The following is a 25665-nucleotide window of genomic DNA, read 5'->3' as shown; positions in this document are numbered from 1 at the left end:
CCATTCTGAACCTACTAGCAGGTGTAGCATGCCTCTTCTAACCCATGTCTGAGGCTGATAACCACTGATAACGCCCATTCAATCGAGTGATAACACACAAAGCAGGTGTTGGATAATGGTTTGATTGCGCCTTTTTTTTTTTGCAGTTTTGGTCATTAGTTTGGTCACAGAACATGCACATCCTCTCCAAAATGTACATGAGAGATGGGAGATGTGAGAGGAATAATGAAAGTGGCACTTGTCTCCAGTATGAGAGACAGAAATAAAACATTCATGAGCATTTTGAGGTGTGTTTCCATTCATGCTGAGAAATGTCACGTTGAACAATTTGGTTCCTCATGTAGGGATTTCATTTAGTTTCTTTATGACTGTTTTTTAAAGTTTCCAGTCACTTGTTTGGTCTTTTAATTGTTAACTCTAGTCAGTTAAAGTCTATCATAGTCACATGAATGATGTAAATCTTCTTGTGCCCTTTGTCCTATTTTTTTCTCTCTGGTATTCTCTGCTTTGCCGTTGAGCGGAGAGAAACGTGTTCAAAGTGATCATAACTGTCATCACCTCTGATCGCTTACATCATGACTGATGATCAATCCTGGCTTTGACAAAACGACAAACTATGATAACTTGGCTACACTAATATGAGACTGATACAAAAAAAAGACATTAGCACATTTAGATTTCACTGGTAAATGATAAAAACATGCAGCGGTTTCACTTTGCTGGGTAATTAGAGAACTGACACTTTTCACAAACCAAGCACCCTGACCAGCTTAGCTCACTTTAATGAGTCATTATCATAAAAAAGTCAAAGCTATTACAGTAAGGTATTACATGATTATTGAAAATTATGTTTATTGTCTTTTTTTAAAACTATACAGTATGCTTGGCTGTGCCTTTTAAATGGAGCTTCAACGATTAGTCAATTGACAGAAAATGAATCAACTATTTTGATAACTGAATCATTGTTTTTGTCATTTTTTAATAAAAAAAACAAACATTTTCACATTCTGGCGTCTCAAGTGTGAGGGTATGCTGCTTTTCTTTGTCATACATGACAGTAAACTGAATATCTTTGGGTTTTATGTTTAATTGCTCATTATGTGCTGATTTAAGAGCTACGCTATTTAGTAAAATGTCCTTAATTTCTGATGATTTTTTCTGGATGAATGATTATAAAAAGGAAGGGAACCTTTTGTGTGGCTGATTTTATTTGTATAGCCTGGTGCAGAAGACAAAGTTCTTCATTTGTAATGTAATGTTTGTTCTTGTCTATGTTGAAAAATATTTCACCACTGCAACTGTATTTTGGTGCCTTGTAAGCACACATGGGCACTTGCATGTGCATGACACCATAATTAACTAACTAACTAAAAATAGTTTTATGTTCTTGTCACGAGTAATATTTATTTATAATAGTGCAATATTTCCGTTTTCTCTTAACGTGCAACACCTCCTTTCAACTGCTGCCCCAGTGCTTCATTAGAAGCTCTGTAAATAATTGTTGGAGGGCTGTAAATAACTGCTGTAACTGATGTAATATCTCTCAGACCTTGCTAATGTTTAAACTAATAATAATGATAATTTAAATTCAATTTATTGTAAATTTGTTTCTTCTTTTTTATTTAACCTGAGTGAACCGCACAAGAAATTTGAAAGAAATTTTAATTTAAGAATGTAAAATTTGGACGAAAAAAACCCAAAACAACCCCAAACCCTTCATCTTCATGAAATAGACGATCTTCGTGTGTTACGTCAGCTCGCGGGTGAAGGAGGGGGCGGGACTGAGCTGGTAGAGTTTGGCGCGAGATCGCCGCTGATTGGTCGGTGGGCCGGGCTGCCTGCAGAGGTGTACAACCATATATAATGTGTGACCGCAGCTCTGAGCGGCAGCTGGAGCCTCACGCAGCACATGTGCGGAACAAATCGAGTAAAAGGCGGGGAACAAAGCTGCGAAATGACTGACTGAGAAGCGGGAGGAGGAGAATAAGATAAAGAAGACATTAATAAGACAAACACATTAATACTCTTTTCTCTTCGGAAAAAGCTCCGATAGCTGGAAGAGGACGCGTGCTGCCTCATCAACCTGTGAGTAACCTTCATTTATTAACACAGGCTTGAATTCATACAAAGCGGCGCATGCGTGACAGTGTGCGGGTCGGCGGACTACAAATGAGTCGGTACGGTGTTATTAAGCTTGATCTGTGCAGGTCTAGGTCCTCAGCACACGCTGACGTCATGGGAGTCACGCAGTTGACCGGCCGGTGGGTGTGTGGGTGGGTGGGTGGTCTCTGCAGCCAGACCGGTTACATATCCAGTCACACGCTGGGACGTCTCTCCTGCATTTTGCATACAGACTCTCACCTGATAAGATTTCCTACCTACTATTTTGGGAAGACTTCAGTTTCTGATTTGGTGCAGTGTTATAAGAAGTACTGAGATGTTTTACTAATGTAAAAGTAGCCAAACAACAGCAGAGAAATACCCCATTTACAGGTAAATCAGAATGTATTTGCATCAAAATATATTTCAAGTATCCAAAGTAAAAATACTATTTAGATGTATTGGAATGTCATTACTGATGCATGAAGCAGATGCTGCCATGGGAAAGCTAATTGTAACAGCTGTGTAACACTGTTTAGAAGTGGTGGAAGAAGAATTCAGATCTGTTACTTAAAGGACCAGTGTGCAGGATTTAGCGGCATCTAGCTGTGAGGTTGCAGATTTCAACCAAATGAATACCTCTCCCCATCCAAGTGTGTAGGAGAACCTACGGTGGCTGTGAAACTCACAAAAAACAAGAAGGACCCTCTCTAGAGCCAGTGTCTGGTTTGTCCGTTCTGGGCTACTGTAGAAACATGGCGGTGCAACATGGGCTCTTTCGCTCTATGTAGATATAAAGGGCTCATTTTAAGGTAACGAAAACACAATGATTCTGATTTTCAGGTGATTATACACTAATTATAACATACTTATGAATATTATATTCCATTTCTGCCAAGTCCATTCTGCAAGATGCCACCTTTAAACAATAATTGTAATATCACATTGTAGAAATACTCGGCTACAAGTTAAAGTTCTGTATTCCAAATTTTACACAGTTAAAAGCATTAAATTATACTTTATTTACCAAAAGTGAAAATACTGATTATGCAGAATGGCCCATATTGCATATACTGAATTATGATTATTCAGACATTCATGTGTGAGCTTTAACAATGGTGCTGCTGGTGTGAATTTGATTTGAGTATTATAGAAATGCGTCAGAATGTATTATTTAATTATATTTTGTATTAATAATGTGAATCTGCAAACTAACTACATCTGTCAAATAAATGTAGTGGAGTAGAAGTACTAAGCACCATAAATTGGAAATACCCAAGCAAAGTACAAGTACTTCAGAACTGTACATGAGTACAGTAGTTGAGTAAATGTACTTAGTTACATTCCACCACTGATGGTTAGTGTGATTTATAACATTACCTCATATTTTACAAACTGAATATGCAACTTAATCTGAGAGATAAATAGAAATTACAGCTGTGAAATAAATTTATTGGAGTAAAAAGTAAGTAAGTAAGCACTATTACACATAGGGAGGTAGAAGTACAAATTAGCATGAATTTGAAGTACTCAAGTTTATTGCTACTACCTTTAAACTGTACCTAAGCACAGCACTTGAGTAAATATACACTGTTATATTAAACCACCACTTATATGGATCACTGACTGAGTAAATGGAGCTACAACAGCAGCTGCAGTGAAACTTGGGATTACAACAGTCATTCTTATGTATTATGTGTAGCTACTACGCACAGAGGCCTCCACTGGATGTTTGAGAGTCCGCTCTGCCATAGCTACACTCGTATCACAACTACAGACTGATTTACACACCTTTACATTTGTAAATGTAGAAAATTCAGCTGCATCTCTGGAGCACAACAGCAGATTTCTTTTTTTATATCAGTGTTGGTCACTATTTTTGCTCTGACCCCTTTAAAAATAAAGCAGCCTCATCCTAGTTTATGACATTAGTGCAGTTTAACCCAATTTTCATCCTCGGCTTATTTTATTTGAAGGGTTTTTACAGACCTACAGATGTAAAAGTTCTCAGCATTTCATAAGACAAACTTCAGAAAAGTCAGAAAATGAAAAATAAATATTGTATAATAGAAAAATTCCTCCTTTAATCATATTGTGACCCCTTATATTTATCTGAATAAGTGCTTAAGTCCTAAGAGACCAACAGGAAGGAGGTCAGGGGTCAGAGGTCGCAGGAGGCACCCAGAAGTAATGAGTGATGGAGTGTTTTTTATTTTCATATTGATCGTTATATCCGACCAACAATCTATAAACCAAAAATAGAGATAAGAGAAAAGCCGGTCTGTTCTTTCTGTGTCACTACACACACGTTTATTAGTTTCATGAGGTAGCCCAAACAGTTTTGGCTCCTCTCTGGACTCTAGCCGCCTCCACAGATTCCAGCAGCCGTTTTGCGGTTCAGTCGGCAGATAATTAAAATCTCGTTAGCCGTCTGGCCGGTGCAGATGGCAGATGGCCCGGCTAGCCGCGATAACCTCAGGTTGGCGTCGGTACAGGTGCCATATGGGGCTTTTTTCTGAGATGTGTGTCAGTGTTAGAGACGGAGTCGTAGGTGTGTTACGTGAAATAAGAGACGAGGGGTCCCTGTGTTAAAATAATAACACCCAGCAGCTGGATAAGACTTTGGGTTTTGCTATATTTGCTGAAGAGAAACAGGACTGTTTTACAAAAATTCATTTTTGTGGTTACATCACAGAGATTCACATTTCACCAAACAAGGCTGCTCACTGTCTCCTTCACCTTTCACCATGTTCATTGAACCTCTTGCTTGCACCATCTGACAAAACTTTGTTAAAAAAAAGAAGACTTGAGCCTGGTATCACTTGAAATGTTTGGATACCAGTGTTAGTACAATATGACACTTTAGTTTCAGCACAAATTAGGGCTGCAACTAACGATTATCAATTAATATGATGATTATTTTCTCTCTTAATTGTCAATAAAATGGAAAAAGTGACTGATCAACAGTCCAACATCCAAAGATACTGAGTCCTCTGTTACGTATGACACCATATCGTTTCTGATACGTTAGTTTTAGGAATATAACATTTAAAATTACATGTTTAAAATTTTCCTTTTAACAAAAGAATAAATGCTAAATATTGTGTAAACTGATTCTTCAGAATGTAAGAACGCTAGAAGATTATTATTATTATAAGATTTTGGGTCTGATTCGTCTCTCTTGACAGCTGCGGGTTGTTCCCTATTCGAGACTGATCTGAACAGATTATCTGTCCAAGTTACTGACTGGATCAGACTCTCTCCGATTTTGGATCCTAAATATCAAACATGTTTGATATTTAGGATATCAAACATGTTTAATATTTACGAGTTGAAATCCTGTAGTGTGAAAGGAACAGCGATGAAACCTGCAGTAGCCAATGAGAGTCAGCGTCAGCAGGCGGATGTTGCGTACTCGTGTAGAACAGAAACACAAGTACAGTAATATTAATATGGAACGACGTCCCCATGGCAACAAAAGGCCTCACAAGTTTCACGCTCACCTCCACCTGCGTACAAATAACAATAACGTTAGCTTGTAGCGGTAGCTTACACTAGCCCCGTTTGAGACGAACAATTAAACTTTATTTCCAACTCACCTCCAGCTGTGAACTGTAGAAGACACGCAGCCGTGACTACATCCAGTTTTTTTTTTTCTTTTTTTGTTTTTTGGTGCAAAACATAGCACGCACATAAGTGCAACCAGCTGACAATGACAGTCCACCTCCATACTGGTTTCTTTCTGAAGGTCTGGTGGTCTGGTGTGTTCGTTCTTACAATTAAAATATTAAAAAGTAGTTAAATCTGTCGTTATGTGTGCGCTCTCTCACGTTTTTAAATCCTCTGGTGTGAACACAACATTAAAGAGAATTTGCCTCATTCATCGGCCTCACTAGTGTGTTTTTTTTTTTGTCTTTGAGGCCTTGAAGTGACGGTTTTAGTTTGTGAATCAGACTTTTTTCATGTTCAGATGGTGGGTGTGTGAGCGACCGGATTTAAAAATATCACTTGCATCATCAGAACCGGGGGGGAAGTCAAAACATCATGCTTGTATGTGATTGTGATGATCGAGGCTTGCATCACAATGTGCTGACCCACACGCATACTTGTGTACAGTCATGCGTGCAGGCAGAAGCGCTGTGTCATTGTTTGCTGTTAAAAACTCAATTATGTGATGTGAACTTTTACTTACAGTTGTTACCGACAATATTTCATGTAGATGAATGTGTGATGATTTAGCAAACAAATTAGTAACAATGAAACTGACACAGTCGTCGGTTAGCTGCTGCATGAACCTGTATTGCAGCTAGCTTGTGGTTTGATATCATCTGATTACATTAAGAAAGAATTTGAGCGTTCGTCAGTATCAGCCTGGAGCAACGCGGTTAAAACATGACATGAAAACTTGAATGGTAAGGAGTAATTCTGACAGGATGTGTTTTGTGGTTTGGGTGAACTGACCCGTATTTTAACCGCCATACGGACACAATGTCCTGGACATTAGTTATTGATTTTCAGCAGCCTCTTTATGCTCTTTACTGCTGGATAAAGTGGAAAAAGGTCAACAAAGACAATGCAAAGTCTGTGTTTCTAATACATAAGGCATTTTTTTTTTAAAAGAGAAGATTTTCACAAAAAAAATGTGAGTGTGACGCTCTCCTGATTTGATGCAACACAAAAAGTTGCATTGTTTCCTGCAGCCAGAGGACACAAAGTTTACAGTAAACATCATCCTCAGCTTACAACATGTCTCCGGTCATGGTGACTAAGTAGGACAAAGCGCAACGTTCGTGTTCCCTACCTGTTTTTTTTTTTTTGTTGAAAACATACACACTTAAGTTCCCGTATTTTTTTAGTAATAAACACAGAAAACATTGAGCTCTACAGACTTTGGTTCTGTACTGTAAATCAGGGGTTAGTCACCTTTTCTTGGCAGACACAATCAGCCTTTTCTGCCAAAAAAACGAAGGAAAACCAATTATTTTGTCAAGTCAGTTCCATGAGGAAACTGGGCCAATAGGGCTCACACGTAGTCATGTACAGTGTGTGTGAGTGTGAGTGTGTATGTGTGTGTGCGCGCCGTCCAGTAAACCCTCTGGCAAAGAAACACACTCTGGTCTGGGCTCGGCGCCAAACTCTGCACTGCACTTATGTAACCCTCTTTATCTCTCTCCCAACTTCTCTTTTTTTTTTTTTCTTCCACTTGTTCTGGTTCTTTCGTTCCTCTTTTTTTGCTTTTTTTTTTTTCGGCGCCTCCTCTCTCTCTCTCTTTTTCCCCTCAACTGTTTTACTCCAGACTTTCTGTCTTCCTTTTTTTTTTTTTTTTGCACTTCTCAGTCTCCCGTTTGTCCTGTCTTTACCCTCTCTCTCTCTGTCTGTCTGTGTAAGCATGACTCTGCAGATTGTGAAAAGCAGCCGACACGCCGCTGCGCTCGGCTCGCCCGGCCCCGTCCCTCTGCTAGTGTATTTGCGTGTGAGATCACAATGGATCTATATCATGCCTGGCAGATTATCTGTTGACACGGCGATGTATTGACCCGTCCGGCCAGACTCGTCTTTCCTAAAACGCCCTTTGACACACCTCAGAGAATAGGCAACGACTTGTTGCGTGGAGCTGGATTTTTAATGTGTAGGAGTGGAGACACAGAGAGAGAGAGTTTCTGTGCAGGAAAAAGTGAACAATGAGCTCTGAGTGGAAAGTCAAAAGTGCTCACTCTCACTAACGCGTGACTGTGTGCGGGTCGGCGGACTACAAATGAGTCGGTACCGTGTTGTTAAGCTCGATCTGTGCAGGTCTCGGTCCTCGGCTCGCACTGACGTGGGTGGGTGGTCTCTGCAGGCAGACCGGTTACATATCAAGTCACACGCTGGGACGTCTCTCACGGTTTCCTGCTGCATTTTGCACACAGACTCTCACCTGATGAGATTTCCTCCCGACTATTTTGGGAAGACTTCGGTTTCTGCAGTGTTGGAAGAAGTATTGAGAAGTTTTACTGATGTAAAAGTAGCAACAAAGCAGCACAGAAATATCTCATTTACATGTAAATCAGACTGCGTGAGTAAAAGTACTCGTTACGCTAAATGGCACCATTTAGATGTATTGGAATGTCATTACTGACGCATTAAGCAGCTTGTTATGCTGCCAAGTAAAGCTCATTTGAACAGATGTATAACACCGGTTAGCAGTGGTGGAAGAGTATTGATACTACATTGTAAAAATACTCTGCTACAAATTCCTAAAACGCCCTTTGACATACCTCAGAGAATAATAGGCAACAACTGGTTGCATACAGCTGGATGTGAATGTGTAGGAGTGGAGACAGAGAGAGTTTCTGTGCAGGAAAAAGTGAACAATGAGCTCTGAGTGGAAAGTAATCGTGTTCGTGCACAAGAAACTTCTACATCTGAATTTTTCCTCCTCCTTCATTCTTGCCGTGCATGTTTGAATACTTTCACGGCTCCGACCAAAGCTTCAGAATATCAATATCTGTCATGTGGTGAAATTCGGCATCAGATGTCTTTATCTTTTAATCAGATAGTTCATCATTTTGCCAATTTCAGACATATGATTGAGATAAAGTTCTCGTGTGGCTGCTTGTGTTTAGACAGCTTTTAATGTTCGAGAACTTTTGCTTCTTTGATTTCTAAACAACAACAAAAAAAAGATCAAATTCCTCGCACACATTCCAGGACCAAAAAGGAGCAGGGAGGTCTTAAAATAAGATATTTAATGGTTTCGTTGGATGGTGCAAAGCCAGATTTCCAATAAAAAATGTCAAAAAGCAAAGGAGAGAGTCGGCGTCCTCGTCATGTTCGCATTATATCGTGTTTTTATCCTGATTTCAACTAAATGAATTCAAATGAAACACTCTAAAGCCGTTGTGTTTTGTAGAAATGGAAAAGATGATCCAGCTGCTGATGTTATTTTAATACATGAAAACACCTGTTTTTTTTTTAATTTAGTCTATTTTACCTGTGAGAGAGCAGATGTGCTTATTTTTGCACACATGCATGATCTGACAGCTGTCAACACGTCTTTGTGCTGTTAGCATCCCGAGATAAGCTGAATAAACTGAATCGTGTGGACGTTCCTGGTTTGTATAAATCATATGATGTGTCTATGAGTTATTAGGCATGTTGATTTAAGGCCTTTTCACACCAAATCCAAACAAAATTATTATCAAAACTCAGGAAAAAGAAACAATAGATGCATTTTTAGATTGCAGAAATCATTGCTGCACATGAGGATTTTGCAGTTTTTTCATAAAATATTTGCAGCAGAAGAAAATAAACCCTCTAACATCCTTGCTGTGCTTTATAGGTGGAGTCAGGAACTCCACAATCTTTGCTTTTTTTTTTTTTTATTGCACATTTATAAAATAAATCACGAGCTGTTTACAGTGTCAATTACAGTCAATTATAGTCTGTTTATACCAGCTGTAAACCCTCCATGTAGCCAGATGCTCTAGATCTTAATGAAAGATACAGAATATTTCCCGTATCAGTAGATTTTGGACAGTAAATAGTTATAAGTTTGTCTTCCTCTCTTTCATCTCTGCTCACGTAGACTCCTTCCTCCTCTGCACACACACACACACACACAAACACACACACGTTCACTTCGTATGTGTGTTTTTCAGAGTGGTTTGTTGCGTGTGGGCAACTGCCATATCTGAGTGTTTTTGTTTACTGGTGATGTTGCTAAGTTAAATTATAAGATCAGACGGGGAAGTGTGTCTGTGGGTGTGGGTGCTTGTGTGTGTGTGTGTGTGTGTGTGTGTGTCAGAGATTAGTGGAAATGTACTGACTGACCACATTGACTGCTGTCAATGATTAACCGATTCACTTTTACTCTACTTTCTCTGTCCTAAATAATAGTGACAGTATACATGACAGTGATGCTACAGTGATGATGATACTAACAATAATAATAACAATAATAATGTCTTTCTCTCCTCAGTCAAAATGGATCTTCATGATAAAGATATCGTCCCTGGAGAGATTTTGCCTGTGGTGATCATTGGTAAGAACATGCACACACACACATGCACACACATGCACACACACACACACACACACACACACAGATGTCGCATGCAGCCATCACTGCAACTTTGAAACCTCAAAGGGATTCTGTTTGGTTTACTTAGAGAGTTAGTTTGTTGAGGTGGTTGCTATGGTAACTTAAATGTGTAGCTGACAATCAAATAACTCTTTAGACTCTTATATCCTTACTCTCTCACAGGAACCTGATTGCAACTGTACAGTAAACATTTAAGCAGACATAAATAAATAAAAACTCCTTGCATATGAGTGAACTGCAAGGCGACACATGAGTGAAATGCGATCTGCTAAAAACAAAAAAAAAACACCCAAGAAGAAGGAGCGGCGCGGTCGTGAGTTAGGAGGATTTTTTCCAGCTGATGAAACGTGTCTTTAATAAAAGAATCATTATTACACGTCTCTGTCCTTTGCATGACACTTGCCTCCCAGATTACAGTGCAGTAAAACACGCAGCGCTGCACGGCATCAAGCGGCAAACGTTGTCAAAGAAAAATGATGTGATGTTTATTCACACAGTCAGTGAGTGCCAATAGTTGTCACGTAGCTTTGAAATGTGTTGACATCAGTGACAGCGGGAAGTGGGGGGAAGTAGTGTTGCACAGATTATGAGGAAGAAAGTGCATTCACCGTGCACAAGGATGCGTTTCATTGTGTTTTTTCGAGGTAATTACATAAAGCTGGCAGAAAACGCTAAACATCATTCAACAGCACGGTGTTTTTCAGGATGTGTTTTAGGGGGTTTCTGAAAAAGTGAACGTGTGATAATTGATTAATCAGATGGGCGGATGAGAAGACTTTATCGCTCTGTATTTGGTTTCTGTTGTTGTGCGGTCTCGCTGACTCATTTGCTTGTTGCAGAGATTAATGTGTGGCGTTTAAACATGCTGACACATGCTTCACTCCCGAGTCATGCTTTTATCAGTCATTCAGTGACTTTGCAGTGTCAAATACATAGAGTAGCTGTTCCTTTAGGAGACACTTGAAGAGATTTGTTTTATGTTTCAATATTTGTACAGTAACAAGTTGCAAATTCTTTGATAGTGAGGTTTGGCTGCAGTTACACAACATGCTTTCTGTCTGCAATACTTTGTTCAGAATTTAAAGGAAATACAACAAACAGACACACGGTAACACCAGATCATCGTGTAGATTATAGGTGCAGTTCGAAACCAATCACACTTCCTGGCTACAACAGCTTGTTGTGTATTTCTGTTGTTGACAGTCCCACCGAAACTTACCTCCCTCCCTCTCTCTCTCTCTCTCTCCCCCTCCCCGTCTCTCTTTCTGTTTCCCAGGCAACGGCCCATCAGGGATCTGTCTGTCATACCTGTTGTCAGGTTACACCCCCTACCTGTCACCTGAGGCATCGCATCCCAACCCCCTGCTGCACAGCAAGCTGGGAGAGCAACCTCACCTGTCGCTGCTAGAGCAGGTAACACAGACGCACGCGCACACACACACACACACACACACACACAGTTTAATCTTAAAGTGAAGATGTATTCGTAAATGAATGAACTCACGGTGTCTCTCGCCCCTCTCTCGGCAGGATCTGGAGTACCTGTGCGAGGGTTTGGAGGGCCGATCGTCCAATCCCGTGGCGGTGCTCTTTGATTCGCTGCTGCTCCCCGACAGCGACTTCGGATTGGATTACACCTCTCCGTTGGCATGGCGATACGAGCCCGAGCGTGCCATCCCTCACCTGGTGCTGGGGAAGGGTCCGCCTGGAGGAGCCTGGCATGTACGTATCTGGAATAACTGATCATCTATAAATTATTGATTATTCAGACTATTCAGAATGATATTTTTAGTGTAAACTGAATTGTTTGATCAATTTTATTTGTGTATTTTAAGCTTGTAGGATCACATTTAAGGGTCATACCGATGGTTCTTTGTACTTTAGTGGCCTTTATTTAATGTTGTCGTTATGTAAGAATACATTGTTTTCAAAGCCGCCCTTGGTGGTGCGTTCAAGGACACGGGCATCTGAGAATTAAATTGTTTAATTTCTCATTACTGACACATTCTGTTGATTTTAGCAACATTATCCCACATGCACACTCACCCTGTTGTTACCCTTACAGCACAGAGCATGAATAATATGATCCATTAAACATGCTGGGCTTCAAGATTATGTGTCTTTTTAAAAATGTATTAGCAGTAACGCCTTGAACGTCTGACATTTATCTCTCTAAAAAAAAAAACCCTCCTAACATGCTAAAACCCATCACACAGCAAGGTCTTTGTCCGTGAAACACTTCTATGGAAACAAATTTACTTAGCAGACATCATGGTTATGTATGCAAACAAGCTTTGTTTCCCTTCGTCAGCTGCTTGTTTGCGCAGACAGTCACTTGATATTTGAATGAACGGAAGAGTTTACTTTCAAAAACAGACTGAAACCTTTGAAACTTATTTCTAGAATAAATATTGACAACAGTACAACAGAGTATTACAGCTGGGTAATTTTAATTTTTTGTGTGTGTGCTGTTTCCAGGCCATGGAGGGGTCCATGCTAACTCTAAGCCTGGCTAACTGGATGGAGCTTCCTGGACTCAAACTGAAGGACTGGATGCGAGACAAACGCAGGTCTGTCTCACATACTGTATCCAGCGTGTATTAAATACACAACAGGTTTATAATAAAACATGAAACACACATTAACAACCTGTTTTCCTTCTTTAAATTAATAACTAGCTAAAAACCTGGACGTAAAAGTTGTTAATTAGCTAAAAACCTGTTATATAATTTTAGTTTTATCTGCTATCCTTGTAGTTTATCAAGACTTTGAACTCTTATCATCAAAGCAGATGTCTCAGTGATATTTAGCAGAGCAGATAGTTAATTGCAAACAGTTGGACATTATCTGGTCGTTAAATGATCAGTTCCCAGTTGAGACTGACAGTCGTTCAGGGCTGCTGTTAGCCGAGACCTCCAGTATGCTACCAGAGGGTGAAATACGTCCCCTGAAAGGATTTTGTTACTTTACAGCCATAGAAATAATATTTTGATTTCACTAAGTAGCCTAAAGTTCTCTCTCATTACACCAAGATGACCACAAATAATAATGAAGTACTACATAAAGAAATATGAACCACAGAGCAAAGACTGTGTGTTCATGTGTTACTCTCTTTGTTTTGTTTTTCAAATGACTCCAGCCCGGCTGAGGCCAGCTTGATTTACATGAAGTGATAATTTACATAACAACTGAGTTGAAGGTTTTTTTCCCTCCAGGAATTAGATACTTCCTGTTCACCTCTCTTATCGACTCACTGTTTTACTAACTTGAGTAAAGCAAACATTTGGTAAATAGATTTGTTAGCCACTGCCTTGATAATATATAAAATAACTTTCCTGTGTTGTGTTTTATTTAAACATGTTTATCTGTATTTTGTATTAAAAAGTATTTTCATGTTTATTTTATTCCAGAAATGTACGAAATGACCGCGCCACACCGGCAGAGATAGCCTCCTACTACCAACACTACGTTTCCCAGATGTCCCTGGAGCAAAACTTTGCCTGCGGCACTACCGTCACCTCGGTAACCAGGCAGCCTGGCAACCAGGACGGGTCACGGCCATGCTGGAGAGTGAAGGGACTGCAGCGCCGAGAGGGGGAGGAGCTGGGAGGTAGAGTGAATGAAAACACTCCTTATTAAATGTTAAAGCCCGTTGTTTAAAAATGGAAAAAGTGCCGCATCATCACAGTCACCTCCTGTTTCCCTCCTCCCGCTGTAGACGGTTCTTCAGTTTCAGAGGAGGTGCCTTTCTCCCTGTTGGCTCACAACGTGGTGCTGGCGACGGGGACCCACGACATCCCCGCCAGGCTCGGCGTGGAGGGAGAGTCCCTGCCTTTTGTCTGCCACTCCTTCTGGGAGCTGGAGGCGGCCATCTCTCGCGGAGAGCTCGACCAGTCTTCGGACCCCGTGCTGGTGGTCGGGGCGGGTCTTACGGCTGCCGACGCGGTACTGGCCGCCCATCATCTCAACACGCCTGTCTACCACGCCTTCCGACGCTCGGTCACCGACCCCGGCCTCATCTTCAACCAGCTACCCAAAATGCTCTACCCAGAGTACCACAAGGTGAGAAGAGGAGAGTTTGAGAGTTTGTAATATTTCACAGCTTAATTATGAATTTACATATCCTGACAAAAATAAAGAAATATCAAGTGTCAAATAGTAAATGTTTGCACCAGTATTAAAGGAAAGCAGCATTAAAGCCTGTATTTATTTATAACCTGAACTGTATCAATCTAAACCTGCTGAAAAGCCATAACACAGTCTTGAAAGACATTTAGGGAAGTGAGAGATCAATTAAATCCTTGTGTGTTTAGCAGAGAGATCGGTCCAGGCTGTCGTTAGCCTGGATTAGCATAAATATTGCAGGCAGGGATAAACTGCTGGCCTTCAACCAAGCGAAGAAAATTACAAACAAACAGCTCCAAAACCGTCTTGTTGACATGTTATATTTTGTCAGCAGTACATCTAAGATTCATCTGGGTCTCATCAGGAAAGTGGTCAAAACATCTGAGATTCTTTCGACCCAGCTGTTCAGTAAATAGCTTGAATAAGTGGACTATCTCCTTTTGTTTTCTACATGCGTTAAATACAAACTTACTTACAAACTGAGACTTTAATGAAGCTTAGAGTCCAGTAAGCCAACTCAGGAGGAAAGGATTATTATGTAAATACAGAATATGTACGGCTTTGATATTTGGCGGGGCCTTGAGGGAAGTGACTTCCACAAGAAACCACAATGATACTATCTTATCCCCGAGGGGAGGGTAGACTCAGAGCCTACAGGTGGAGGTGGGGCTTTTGAAATATTACATGAACTGTGAACTCGGCTTACAGTCCAGGGTCATGCTTTAAAAAATCTTCTTTACTGAGTTATTTGGCTAAAACTTTAACTTCCGGTAGAGCACAGAGTGATTGCGGTTTACACTCAGATAAATATCCTGTTTTTATTTAACTGCATCCTGTTGATAACCTCCTCAAACAAAATTGACCATTTTGCCTGATAAAGGGGTATTACGTAACTGGTGGCCATTAGGTATTACAGCAAACTTCCTTGGCAGAGTAACTCTGATCAACAAATTCCTAGACTATAAAAGTCAGAAAATGGTAAAAACAAATGTAAAAATGGTGAAATAGTGAAATGTATTGTGTTGTATGACCTACAGTCTAAAATAGATATTCAACATATTCAATTTGCATTTATAAAACAGAGAAAAGCTGCATTTGAGAAGCTGGAACCAGAGAAATATTGGCATTTTTGCGTAATAAATGAGTGATGTTGATTATCTTCCCGCTCTCTCAGGTTCACCAGATGATGACTCAGCAGCAGCACCGAGCAGATCCTCCACCGCAGGGCCATGCTCAGAACCTCCATCACCACTCCACCCTTTCCACTCCTTCCTCCCTCTCTCCACCCTCGTCCTCCCCGTCCTCTTCCTCCTCATCCTACCCGGGTTACCTCAGCTTCCCTCGCCACAGGGTGGTGGCGTTCCGCCCCGACCGGAAGTGCGTCCTGGAGTCAGACTCCGGCCAGCGGACGGTGGTCCAGGTCTCCAAGGCTCTGGTTCTGATCGGCGCCCACCCTAACCTTTCCTTCCTGGCCGACAACGGGCGTCTACTGGGCGTCAAACCGAGGGAGCCGATCACGTGCCGAAGGAACCCGATTGAAGTGGACCCGTTTACAAACAAGGTGGTTGCGGCAGACGGGCCGGGCATGTACGCCATGGGGCCGTTAGTCGGCGAGAACTTTGTCAGGTTCCTGAAAGGCGGAGCTCTGGCTATCGCTAGCGACCTCGCCAAGAGGCAAAGGGAGGGAGAAGGAAAAGGAGAGGAGGACATCACTACAGACAGATTAATGGACAGATGGGTGGACAAACAGGTGAACACACAGGCAGAAGCAGATGTTTGCGTTCTGAGTTTGTAGCAGGTTTCCTGGGACTGGAGAGTTGAGTGGACTGAAGCAGACAGACACGGATTGAGACGAAAAACAAGAAACTGGGCTCAACTTTAAATCCTGGATACTGGAACAGCTGCAAACATACACTATAGGTCATGTTTTCCAGAAATCAAAAGAGTAGAGAAATTGAACAAGCAACGAGTGGACTCCACGACTGAACTTGCACTGGTTTGGGTTTGATATCTTACTAGATCTACTGTAGATCTTCAGCCCTGAGGCACTCTGGAAGCTAAGAGGAGACGACAGACATGCTGGAAAGATCCTGCTGGAGATGGAGGACAAAAAAACGAGAATGAGACAAATGTAGCGGAGAAGAGACAGATGGTGCGTTTTGGTTTGTCCCCGTCAAATTATAAAGCCAGAAATCTACACACCAGGAAGTTGTTCTGGAAGGACTGGGAAGGCGTCCACTGTGACTTTATGGGTCAGGATGTTTCACATAGAGCCTGATGATACTTGATTTTTTATGTTGATAATGGAGGATTGTAAAAAAAAAAATCTGATAGCAGCCTATAATTCATTTTTTAAATTAAAAAACAAACATTTTTGATAATAGTATCACTGAAATTTGGTTGAGACCAAGATATGTACTGAAAAAAGATCAACAGTGCCCCCTGGTGGTACAAAATGTATCTGGCAAACATATTGTATTATATGTATGTATGTTTCTGTACCGCAATATCCCACATCACACATATGAATGATGTGTATCTAAAAGGCTGAAACCACCCATTCGTGGCAAATATTATACTGTAAATCCATTTTACTTTAAAATGACTGCATAACATGTTCAGGCTTCTGTAAACAAACAAGCGAGTTTATGCCTGGCTTCCATTATTTTAGTGCTGCGATAATTATTTTCATTATCGATTAATCTGCCGATTATTTTCTCAATTAACGGACGAATCGTTTTGTCTATAAAATGTCAGAAACTGAGAAATGAAGTCCACGGTGACGTCTTCAAATGTCACTAATAGTCCAAAACCCCCAAAATATTCAGTTTATTGTCATAACCGACAAAGAAAAGCATCAAATCATCACATTTAAGAAACTGAAACCAGCAATATTTTGTTTTATTTTGCTTGTAAAAATGACTAAAATGATTATTTCATATTCAAAGTGGTTGCAGATTAATTTTCCGTCGATCGGATCAATCAAGTAATCGTTGCATCTCTGCATTATTTGTGGATTTTTATTGAACATGTGATAGATTTGCTGATGACCAGTCTTTATGAGTTGACGAGGACTGACACAAACAAAGACGGAGAGGGTGATGTGGAAAATACAGGAAAGAAGAGACGCAGAGAGAGAGAGAAGGATTAGATGGAGGGAAACAGAAATGAAGAGAAGAATGAAAGAAGTAATAAAAAAGGAGAGAAAAACACAGAGCGAGGAGATCTTTACAGCAGCAGTTCTGGTTCTTCATCACTCAGAGAACATTTTTCACCACAGTAACTTTATATATATATATATATGACCAAAACGGCACCTCGCTCTTTTTACCGACGTACGACAGGGATAATTAACATGTTTCTGTAATTATAAATTCATTTTGAGTGGTCTTTTGCAACACTACACTGTCGGAGCTGATGTTTCACTAAAACAAACTGCTTACAAGTTAATTTCTGCTTCTTTCTTTATATTATTTTCTATTTATGTTTTTTTATATTATGGGTTTGCAGTTTTGTGAATCTGTGGTGCTGTATTTTTCTGTTAGTATGATTTTTTTTTTTTTTTTTTTTTTGTCATGTAACAGACAACTGTACCTACCTGAGATCTTTGTAAATCTTTGATGATGATTATGAAAAGATTTTTATACTTTCCAAAACAAAAGAGAAAAAAAAATATTATTTTTTTTTCTAATTCCTCATCCTGAAAAATGTTTCATTTGCAGTTGTTGTAACTTCAGAGTTTGGCTTCACTGTGAACAATAACATCATAATAAAGGGGTTTTCAAAGTCTGAGACTGTGATCTTCCCCTCAGTCAAAGCCGCCTCCTTAGTTTACTTGCTAAGTGTTACTCAATTGCTGGATGCCTATTGGATCATGTTGCTGTTTGACATCAGACTACACCAAATACATTAAAAAAAAAAAGGTTTGTCTGAAGGCATTTATTAGTTTGTTGACTCTGGAAAAGCGGGAAAAACAGTAAAATTCCCCAAAACTTCTGTATCTGAACTATCTCTTTAACCAAATCACACACATTTAGGCCATTCTGTGTGATCTCCTTTTGATAACTAATGTAATATTTTCTCCACTTTCATTGGCTGAGCCTTTGAAAGCCTCTATAATAATATACTGAAAGCACTAGCCTGATTTGCATTGGTGTAGTAATACTAATGAATGTTATTTCCTCATGAATCTTCTGTAAGTTCTGTGTTGAGAAGAAGTAGTCACATGAGAATAATATGACGCTGTGCAAACTGAAATTGTGTCGATTTCAGCTGTAATATATATTTTTTAGGGTCATTTTAAGTTTTTCTGCTACTTCAAGATGCACTTTTTAAAAAAAAAACTATTCTCACCACTAACTTAAAGTTCTGATTTAATTAATCAGAATTTTGGAAGTAATTCATTGATTATTACTGTTGAATATTAGTCCCAATGTAAACATGGTTTAATGTATCTCTTATCTTCATTATGTTTTATACAAGCTGTAAATATTCAGTTACATTACAGGATCAGCTGATAATACACTTATCTTTCATCTTTGATCTTCAGTCTAACAAAAAGCTCAAAAGTAGGTGAAACAAATATTTTTTGCATTTGTCCAAGCAAACAATTTGAATATTATGCATTAAAAAACATCTATTTTTTAAAAACTAAAGTTTGCTGCGGCTGTTGATGCACATCAAGGCTTAATTGGGGTCAAATAGCAAAATGCTGAAGATGTTCCTTTTAGCTAAAACCACTTCCCTCTATAAATAGTTTTACCTTCAGCCTGCTAATAGTGAAGAGAATATTTTATGACGACGAGGAATCTAATTGAAGAAATTAGCTGAGAAGACTTAACCAAGACAAGGAAAATGATTCACATTTTTTTAAATGAATGACAAGTAACCTTGGTTATTTCTATATACTGTATTATTACAGCTTCTAGATTAAGTCACAAGAATAGTTTCATGTTTTAAAAAAGCTCAGTAGTTTCCTAAAGCAGTCGGACACTGTAGTTATTAATAAAGTAAATGTTTCGTTTGTAAGGGACTGTTTTCAACAGTGGATTAACGCACATCTCAGTATTTCCAGCAATTTTTTTTTATCATTGATAAATTCACTGATCATCTCAACTAATCAATTAATTTTTTGGTCTGTAATATACCACAAAATAGTTCCCAGACCAAAAGCTGACAACTTCATAGAAGCCAGAAATCTAATGACATTCAGATTATTATCATAGAAGACGAAGAAAACCAGCAAATAACCAAAAAAAAAAGACTAAAATAAATCAGTTAATTTATTAATTGACCGATCGTTTCAGTTTAACTACAGACAGAGCTGTAGATTTGATTAGTTGAAGAGATCAAAATAGAAAATCACCATTTAAAAAAAAAAACATCCTACATACCGGTTTTATTTACGGGTTGATTCATTCAGTCTGAGGCCTTCGCTGGACGACGATGTTAATTCTGTCTTTTCAGATTCGACCTGATGACACCTTGTAGCTTCTTGCCGATAAGAGAGCCAGCAGTGCCTTAAGACACATTATTCACAGCAGTATATATTGTTTCAGAGCAGAACATACATCTGAATCTCTTTTGTTATGCAGTAAAAAAATCATGTCTACTCTTTTTTTTTTTTTAAACACCATTTGTATGTAGATGTTTTTGTCTTGTTTGTACGAACGAGGTGATTTAAAATATATCCAAATAAGTTTCCATCTGTATTGACAGTAAAATCTATGTTTTCCATATTTGTCTGTGGGTTTCTATTAAAAAAGGAGTTTTTCAGCAAATGTGTTTCGTGTCTCTCTGGACTGTTCGCTGTATGTTTTCTTATCAAATGGGGAAAAAGTAGTATAGCTGTGAGTGGCTTTTACTGAGATCTATAGCAGGCCAATGGAGAAACCCTTTCCACCCCCTTTAAAACTAATTTTAATGAACAATTTCTTCAATTTCTTCTCAGTGTTTCTCAAACCACTACTACTACTATTGTTGTTATTAATAGATTTGAAATAAAATGTGCAAAACTGTAAAAAAAAAGAAAAAAAGAAAAAGGGAAAATACATTGTATCAAGGATTTCAGATCAGTAGGGGAATAGGATATTTATCGCTCAAGCAGTGAATGTTAAACTCTATTCTAAAGTTCATGAGCTGCAGATTAATCAACCCTCATGGTGAACGTGGACAGGTTTTAATCCTGTGACACCTCAACACAACCGAAAATTTGAACAGATAAAATACCCGTGTCAGATGTCACACATACCCATAAAAGGTGTCTGATGAATGCACAGCAAACACTAGGCGCTGGTCATGGCACTGATATTGAAGATAACCGCATACATAAGCTTCAATGATTTTATAGTATCAAAGATTTTTACAACCACGCATGTTCTCCTGAACTTGCCTTGAAAAGAGCCAAAGAAAGAGTGTAGCTGAAATGTTGGTGATTCAATAAAAACCGTTGAGTGTGAATCATCTTCGCTTCTACATATGACAACTGTGGCTCAGCACTTATATTTAGAGACTGACTGAAGCCTCCATGCCAAATGGCAAAGAAAACTACAGTGTATTAATATTATTAACATTATATTCATAAAATGCCAGATTTTATCTGTAATGATGCAATAATTTGGTTTGTGTAAAGACACAAAATCCTGCATGATATCATGGAAAACTACGTTTATAGCTCACTGGCATATCATATGGGTCTGAACTCATAAGGGAGAATATGATCTAATTCAGTTTGGAAAAAGATCAGATTCTTAAAAAGTCTTGAAACACAAGTTAACACACAAAAAACTCTTAATTAAATGAAATCACCTATCTACCTGGGTGAGAATTTAGCCTCCTGTTATACTCAATTTGTGCATCTTTGGCACCAAAATTTGTATTTTACATGCAAACAGCTACAAGGTTAATTGACTTGCTGTTAAAAAGCATTCAAATTAAAGCTATAAAGCATTAAGTATAGTATACAGATACAGTATTAAAGGAGATAACAGACTTAGAACCACTTTTACAAGCAGAGATCCACTTCAATGACCTTTGAACAGATGTTAACTCTGCTTCTGTTACTGATAAGCGGTGGAACCAGCAGATAAAAGAGGTCAAATACTCAATAAAATATTGATTAAAAAAACTAACAGTATCCAGCAAATAACAGGTAAACTCACAGTTTTGAATGAAAGTATGGTGCCTGTGGGAATCAAGTAGAGTGCTTTTGTTTTGGTTTCTTAGGTTTTTTGTGGATTAACTACAGCGACCTGTAGATCCAAATCTACTGAACATTAAAGGACGGGTTCTCAATTTTTCAAGTCTGTCTTAAAACAACAGTCAGGAGCCCAAATGAACATTGAAGTAGGTTTTTCTTGCCATAATCGTTCTTCCTGTTCACACCCATCCTAAAATGCTTACAATGTAAGTGATGGGGGCCAAAATCCACAGTGAAGTTAATATGAAGCTTCAGCCGTCCAAATTAGTCAAATCAAGGTTTTAGTGCCAAATTCCCTCTTTTTGTAACTTTCCTTTTACTGCAGCTGAACAGGAAAACATTGTCCATCGAGACACAAAGAGGGATTTTTTGACTAAAAAGACTGTAAATGTGTAAATATCCACTTCATTTGATTTACTCAGACGGCTAAAGTCTTCTATTGAGTTCAGATAAACTTTTAGATATATTTTTGCACAAAATGAGGGCTGTTGATTTTGTCACTCACGTTGTAAGGGCAATTAGAGGTGATCTTCTAATGGTCAGTATGAACAGGAGGAATGATTACAACAAGGAAAACCTGTTTCAATGTTCATTTGGGCATCTGAATATTGTTTTAAGAGTGTTTTCTCAACATTATAACGACTATAGCTTTCTATCATACCCCCGCGCCGGTGGTGTCTTAACTGGGTCCCAGAGAAAGCAGCAGTTTTATTACATTTGCTCCCTACAACGCCACATCCAGGCTACTGTACCTCAACAATTCCTTCTGTCTGTACGGTGCGTTCACTGTATGCAGGAAAACAAAGTTAGGAGACCATGCAAATGTGTGTCATACAAATCAGTTCAAGAACGAGGTCGAACACCAACAAGCATCAACTGAAGCTCGACTCCTGCAGGATCAAGTAGTGAACCAGAAGTGTGTTATTAGTTCTGTCAAAGGAAGACAGCCAGATGGTAACGCACTGTATACACACTTACACACCTATATGTTAATGTATACAGTCATATACAATACACACGTACACATGTACACTGTTTTTATCCAGATTCTGTTTAATCGATTCATTTGTTTGATAGTTTGAATCTAGACTAGACACCCTATGTACTGTATGTAACAATGTTTATCTGTATAGTCCCTGTTAAATAAACAAATACAACACAAAGGAAGACTTTATTTCTAAGGATATTCAAGCCAACTTCTCAAAAAAATTAACATTTATTGCAAGACTATTATATCTGATCATACTAATGACATATTTTGTCCATGCTGTTTTTTGAAAATATAATTTGTATCATTTTATTAGTTGTTGAAATTAACAGTAATAAAACAAAAAAGTGAGACATATGGCACATACGAAGATTATGGCATACAAAATAAAGATAGAGAAGAATAAAAGAGAAACAACAATGGCAGAAGGAAACAAAATATTAAACAAATTATGCGATATAATTTGTATTTTTAAAACACTGTAAGATTTTACCTGAAAAAGTTTGCAACACACATTGTTTAAATTACATTTATAGCCCTTTGAAATCAACCTACCAGTCAAAATGTTGCATATACAGGTAATTATATGATTACAAGTAACATCAGTTATTTACAGCTGATTTTCTTATTCATAGTGACTTACAGTGAGAACAACAGCAGTCAAAGATTCAGTACTTTAATCCCCATCATTACACAAAGTCTAAGCCCAAACATATTATATTAACTTCTTATATACAAAGTAGATAAAACAATCAAGGCTGAGAACTCGGTGTACAGTTTTATAGTAAATATGCTGTAAAATAAAAACTGTAGAGCTGCAATTAGTCAATTAATTGATTGCCAAAAATTCTCTGGTTCCAGGTTCTCAAATGTGAATATTATTTGGTTTCTTTCATCATCAATCATATAATTAGTTGCAGCCCTATTTCTCTGTAGGTTTGTCAGTATAAGTAACCCCTTTCACGATACATAGTGATTATATGCATGTTAATATAAAGATATTTATGAATGCAATTTTAAGCTGATTAATTTGTGATGCATCTCTGACTGTGTCCAGTGTCTCATTTAGATGTGGTCAGAAAAGTGCTTTGTTGTGCCCTTTAATAAAAGTGGACACATCCAGATTTTACTTTCACATCACTGCAACAAAATAAGAACTTCAACCCGACAGCGGATTTCTCTTTAAGATAACATCACAATCAAAATCAGCACCATCATTATCACAATGAAGGGGATTATTTTCATCCATGGGATTTGAGTTACAGAGACAGTCCTTGGTAATATCTTTATCGGGGCTCTGTTTCCATTGCTGAAGTATGGGAACAGCTTGCCAGTAAAAGTGTGGTTGAAGGTGTGTATGTGTGTGTTAGTATCAGGATCAGAGAATGACAGTTTTCCTCTGTTCCAGTCCAGATGAACTCTGATCCTTTGCAGGCTCTTCTTCATTGGAAGAATAATGACTTTTGTCGGGTATAATGCAGAGTATTTTTTACCATCGTAACATCTATCGTCAAAGAACTTTATTAGCCACAGTCCAGACTTTATGTCTTTCCTTCTATGAGCAGACTCTGCTGCCACACCCAGTAACCAATATTCACTGTCTCCTACCTCAACATCCCAGCTGTGAGTCCCTGAGTTAAAGCCCTCAGAGCCCAGGACACAGCGGTAGTAGTCGATCCTTTCTGGGTTTTTAGGAACCTTCCGTCTCTTTCCATATTTCACACTGGTCAGATCTTTAGACAAGCTGAGGTGTGGATGAGCAGTGTTTGGATCCAGAATCACAGGAGTGTAGGAGACCATGTCTTTTATTTTGTTCCAGGCGGGGAAGGTCAGGTTGCCCAGGTGTTTGGCCACGTCTATCAGAGCTCCTGGGACCAGCTCTGGATCATCCAGCAGGGGGCGCTGCTGGACTCTTTCCACTGCAGCCTTGTAGTTCCGCAGGAATGAGACGTCTTCAGCTCTCAGCTCCTCCTCTGTGGCTTTGATTGTGTCTGAAAGAGCAGCTATCTCTTTACTCAGATCATCAATCCTCCGCCCCATAATTTTACTTTTTTGCTTTTCCTCCTTCCTCAGAGCAGTGATCCTGGCCTCCTCTTCCTCTTGTAGAACCTGACTAAGCTTCTTAAATTGCTCCTTAATCTGTCTCTCTGTGTCTGTTGCCTGGATCTTAATGTATTTTGCTATTTGATCACAGTTTTCTTTAACGTCCTTGAAGATCTTCAGTTTGTTTCGTATTGGCATCAGAGATTTCCGGATCTCCTCTTTGCGTTCCTGTGAAATTTCATCGACAGGTCTGAATCTGTGGTTGTTGTGTGCTTTTGAATCTCTGCAGACAACACACACCGGCTGCTGATGGTCCAGACAGAAGAGTTTGAGTCTCTCAAAGTGCAGACTGCAGAGATTCTCAGACCCTGCTGAAGCTCTCTGATCTCTCTCCAGTAAGAAGGCCTCACACAGGTTCTTTAATGCCAAGTTACGTGGTGGGCGTCTTGTTCTAGGTACTCTCCTACAAACTGGACATTCAAATTTTTCCTTCGTCCACCACCATGTTCTTACGCAGTCTTTACAGAAGCTGTGGCTACATGACAGGACAACAGGATCTTCAAAGATGTCATGGCACACAGGACAGGAGAGATCCTCTTCTGGTCGGAAAGCCATTTTCTCTCAGAGGAAAGATGAAAACACACTAGGCTCTCAAACAGGAAAACAGTCAGTTTGGTCAAAATTACTTTCCCTTGTAGCCGATCTTGGAAGTTAATTCAGTGTTTGGAGCTGCAGCATGTTAAAGCAGTATTCTTGTCCTCTGCAGTAAGGTTAGGTCCGATATTCACTGTCCTTGCTCAGTGAAAGTTATGGGTTTCGTGAATCATGTGTCAGTGTGTGTCTGCTGTTAAGGAATGCATAAATTCTGTTTCCTGGTTCATCTAAGGTGATTCAGATAACAAGTGGAGCTTGTCACTTGGTTCAAACATTAACTATAATACACCTGGAGCAAAGGTCAGTCAAATACAGACTGATCCTGGATCCAATTGCCAGTCAGTTGACTTAGCTGTAGAGACACGTCCTCATACTGAACCGTCAATCTTTCAAACATTTCTGCGGGTTTAACTTAAACCTAAGATACATGACACATAATGCATATTTATATTACTAAATAAAAAAAATATTTTT

General features: G+C 39.1%; 2 protein-coding genes across 2 annotated transcripts; one reads left to right on the top strand and one right to left on the bottom strand.

Moving 5' to 3' along the window:
• The first annotated feature begins 1860 nt into the window (after nucleotides 1–1860).
• osgn1 (oxidative stress induced growth inhibitor 1) lies at nucleotides 1861–20361 on the top strand. The gene is made up of 8 exons (XM_067586341.1): nucleotides 1861–2085; nucleotides 10061–10123; nucleotides 11460–11596; nucleotides 11714–11905; nucleotides 12662–12753; nucleotides 13594–13793; nucleotides 13902–14245; nucleotides 15483–20361. The coding sequence occupies exons 2-8, from the start codon at nucleotides 10066–10068 to the stop codon at nucleotides 16101–16103; spliced, it is 1644 nt and encodes a 547-aa protein (XP_067442442.1). The 5' UTR covers nucleotides 1861–2085; nucleotides 10061–10065; the 3' UTR covers nucleotides 16104–20361.
• Nucleotides 20362–23653: 3292 nt separating this feature from the next.
• LOC137180791 (E3 ubiquitin-protein ligase TRIM35-like) lies at nucleotides 23654–25152 on the bottom strand. The gene is made up of 2 exons (XM_067586039.1): nucleotides 24103–25152; nucleotides 23654–23674 (listed from the first exon to the last, which is right to left on the bottom strand). The coding sequence occupies exons 1-2, from the start codon at nucleotides 25150–25152 to the stop codon at nucleotides 23654–23656; spliced, it is 1071 nt and encodes a 356-aa protein (XP_067442140.1).
• Nucleotides 25153–25665: the final 513 nt, after the last annotated feature.

The sequence above is a fragment of the Thunnus thynnus genome, chromosome 4 (assembly GCF_963924715.1).
Source record: "Thunnus thynnus chromosome 4, fThuThy2.1, whole genome shotgun sequence".
Lineage (NCBI taxonomy): Eukaryota > Metazoa > Chordata > Actinopteri > Scombriformes > Scombridae > Thunnus > Thunnus thynnus.
Note: the sequence above shows the minus strand (reverse complement) of the source record. Positions and strands in the feature narration are given on the sequence as shown.

What these genes read in the sequence shown, in the direction of transcription:
- osgn1 (XM_067586341.1), top strand. Translation starts at nt 10,066, where the DNA reads ATGGATCTTCATGATAAAGATATCGTCCCTGGAGAGATTTTGCCTGTG. An exon ending in TTTGCCTGTGGTGATCATTG is followed by an intron (nt 10,124 to 11,459) that starts GTAAGAACATGC and finishes TCTGTTTCCCAG; the next exon opens with GCAACGGCCCATCAGGGATC. An exon ending in CGCCTGGAGGAGCCTGGCAT is followed by an intron (nt 11,906 to 12,661) that starts GTACGTATCTGG and finishes TGCTGTTTCCAG; the next exon opens with GCCATGGAGGGGTCCATGCT.
- LOC137180791 (XM_067586039.1), bottom strand. Translation starts at nt 25,152, where the DNA reads ATGGCTTTCCGACCAGAAGAGGATCTCTCCTGTCCTGTGTGCCATGAC. An exon ending in CTCACAGCTGGGATGTTGAG is followed by an intron (nt 23,675 to 24,102) that starts GTAGGAGACAGT and finishes GTTATCTTAAAG; the next exon opens with AGAAATCCGCTGTCGGGTTG.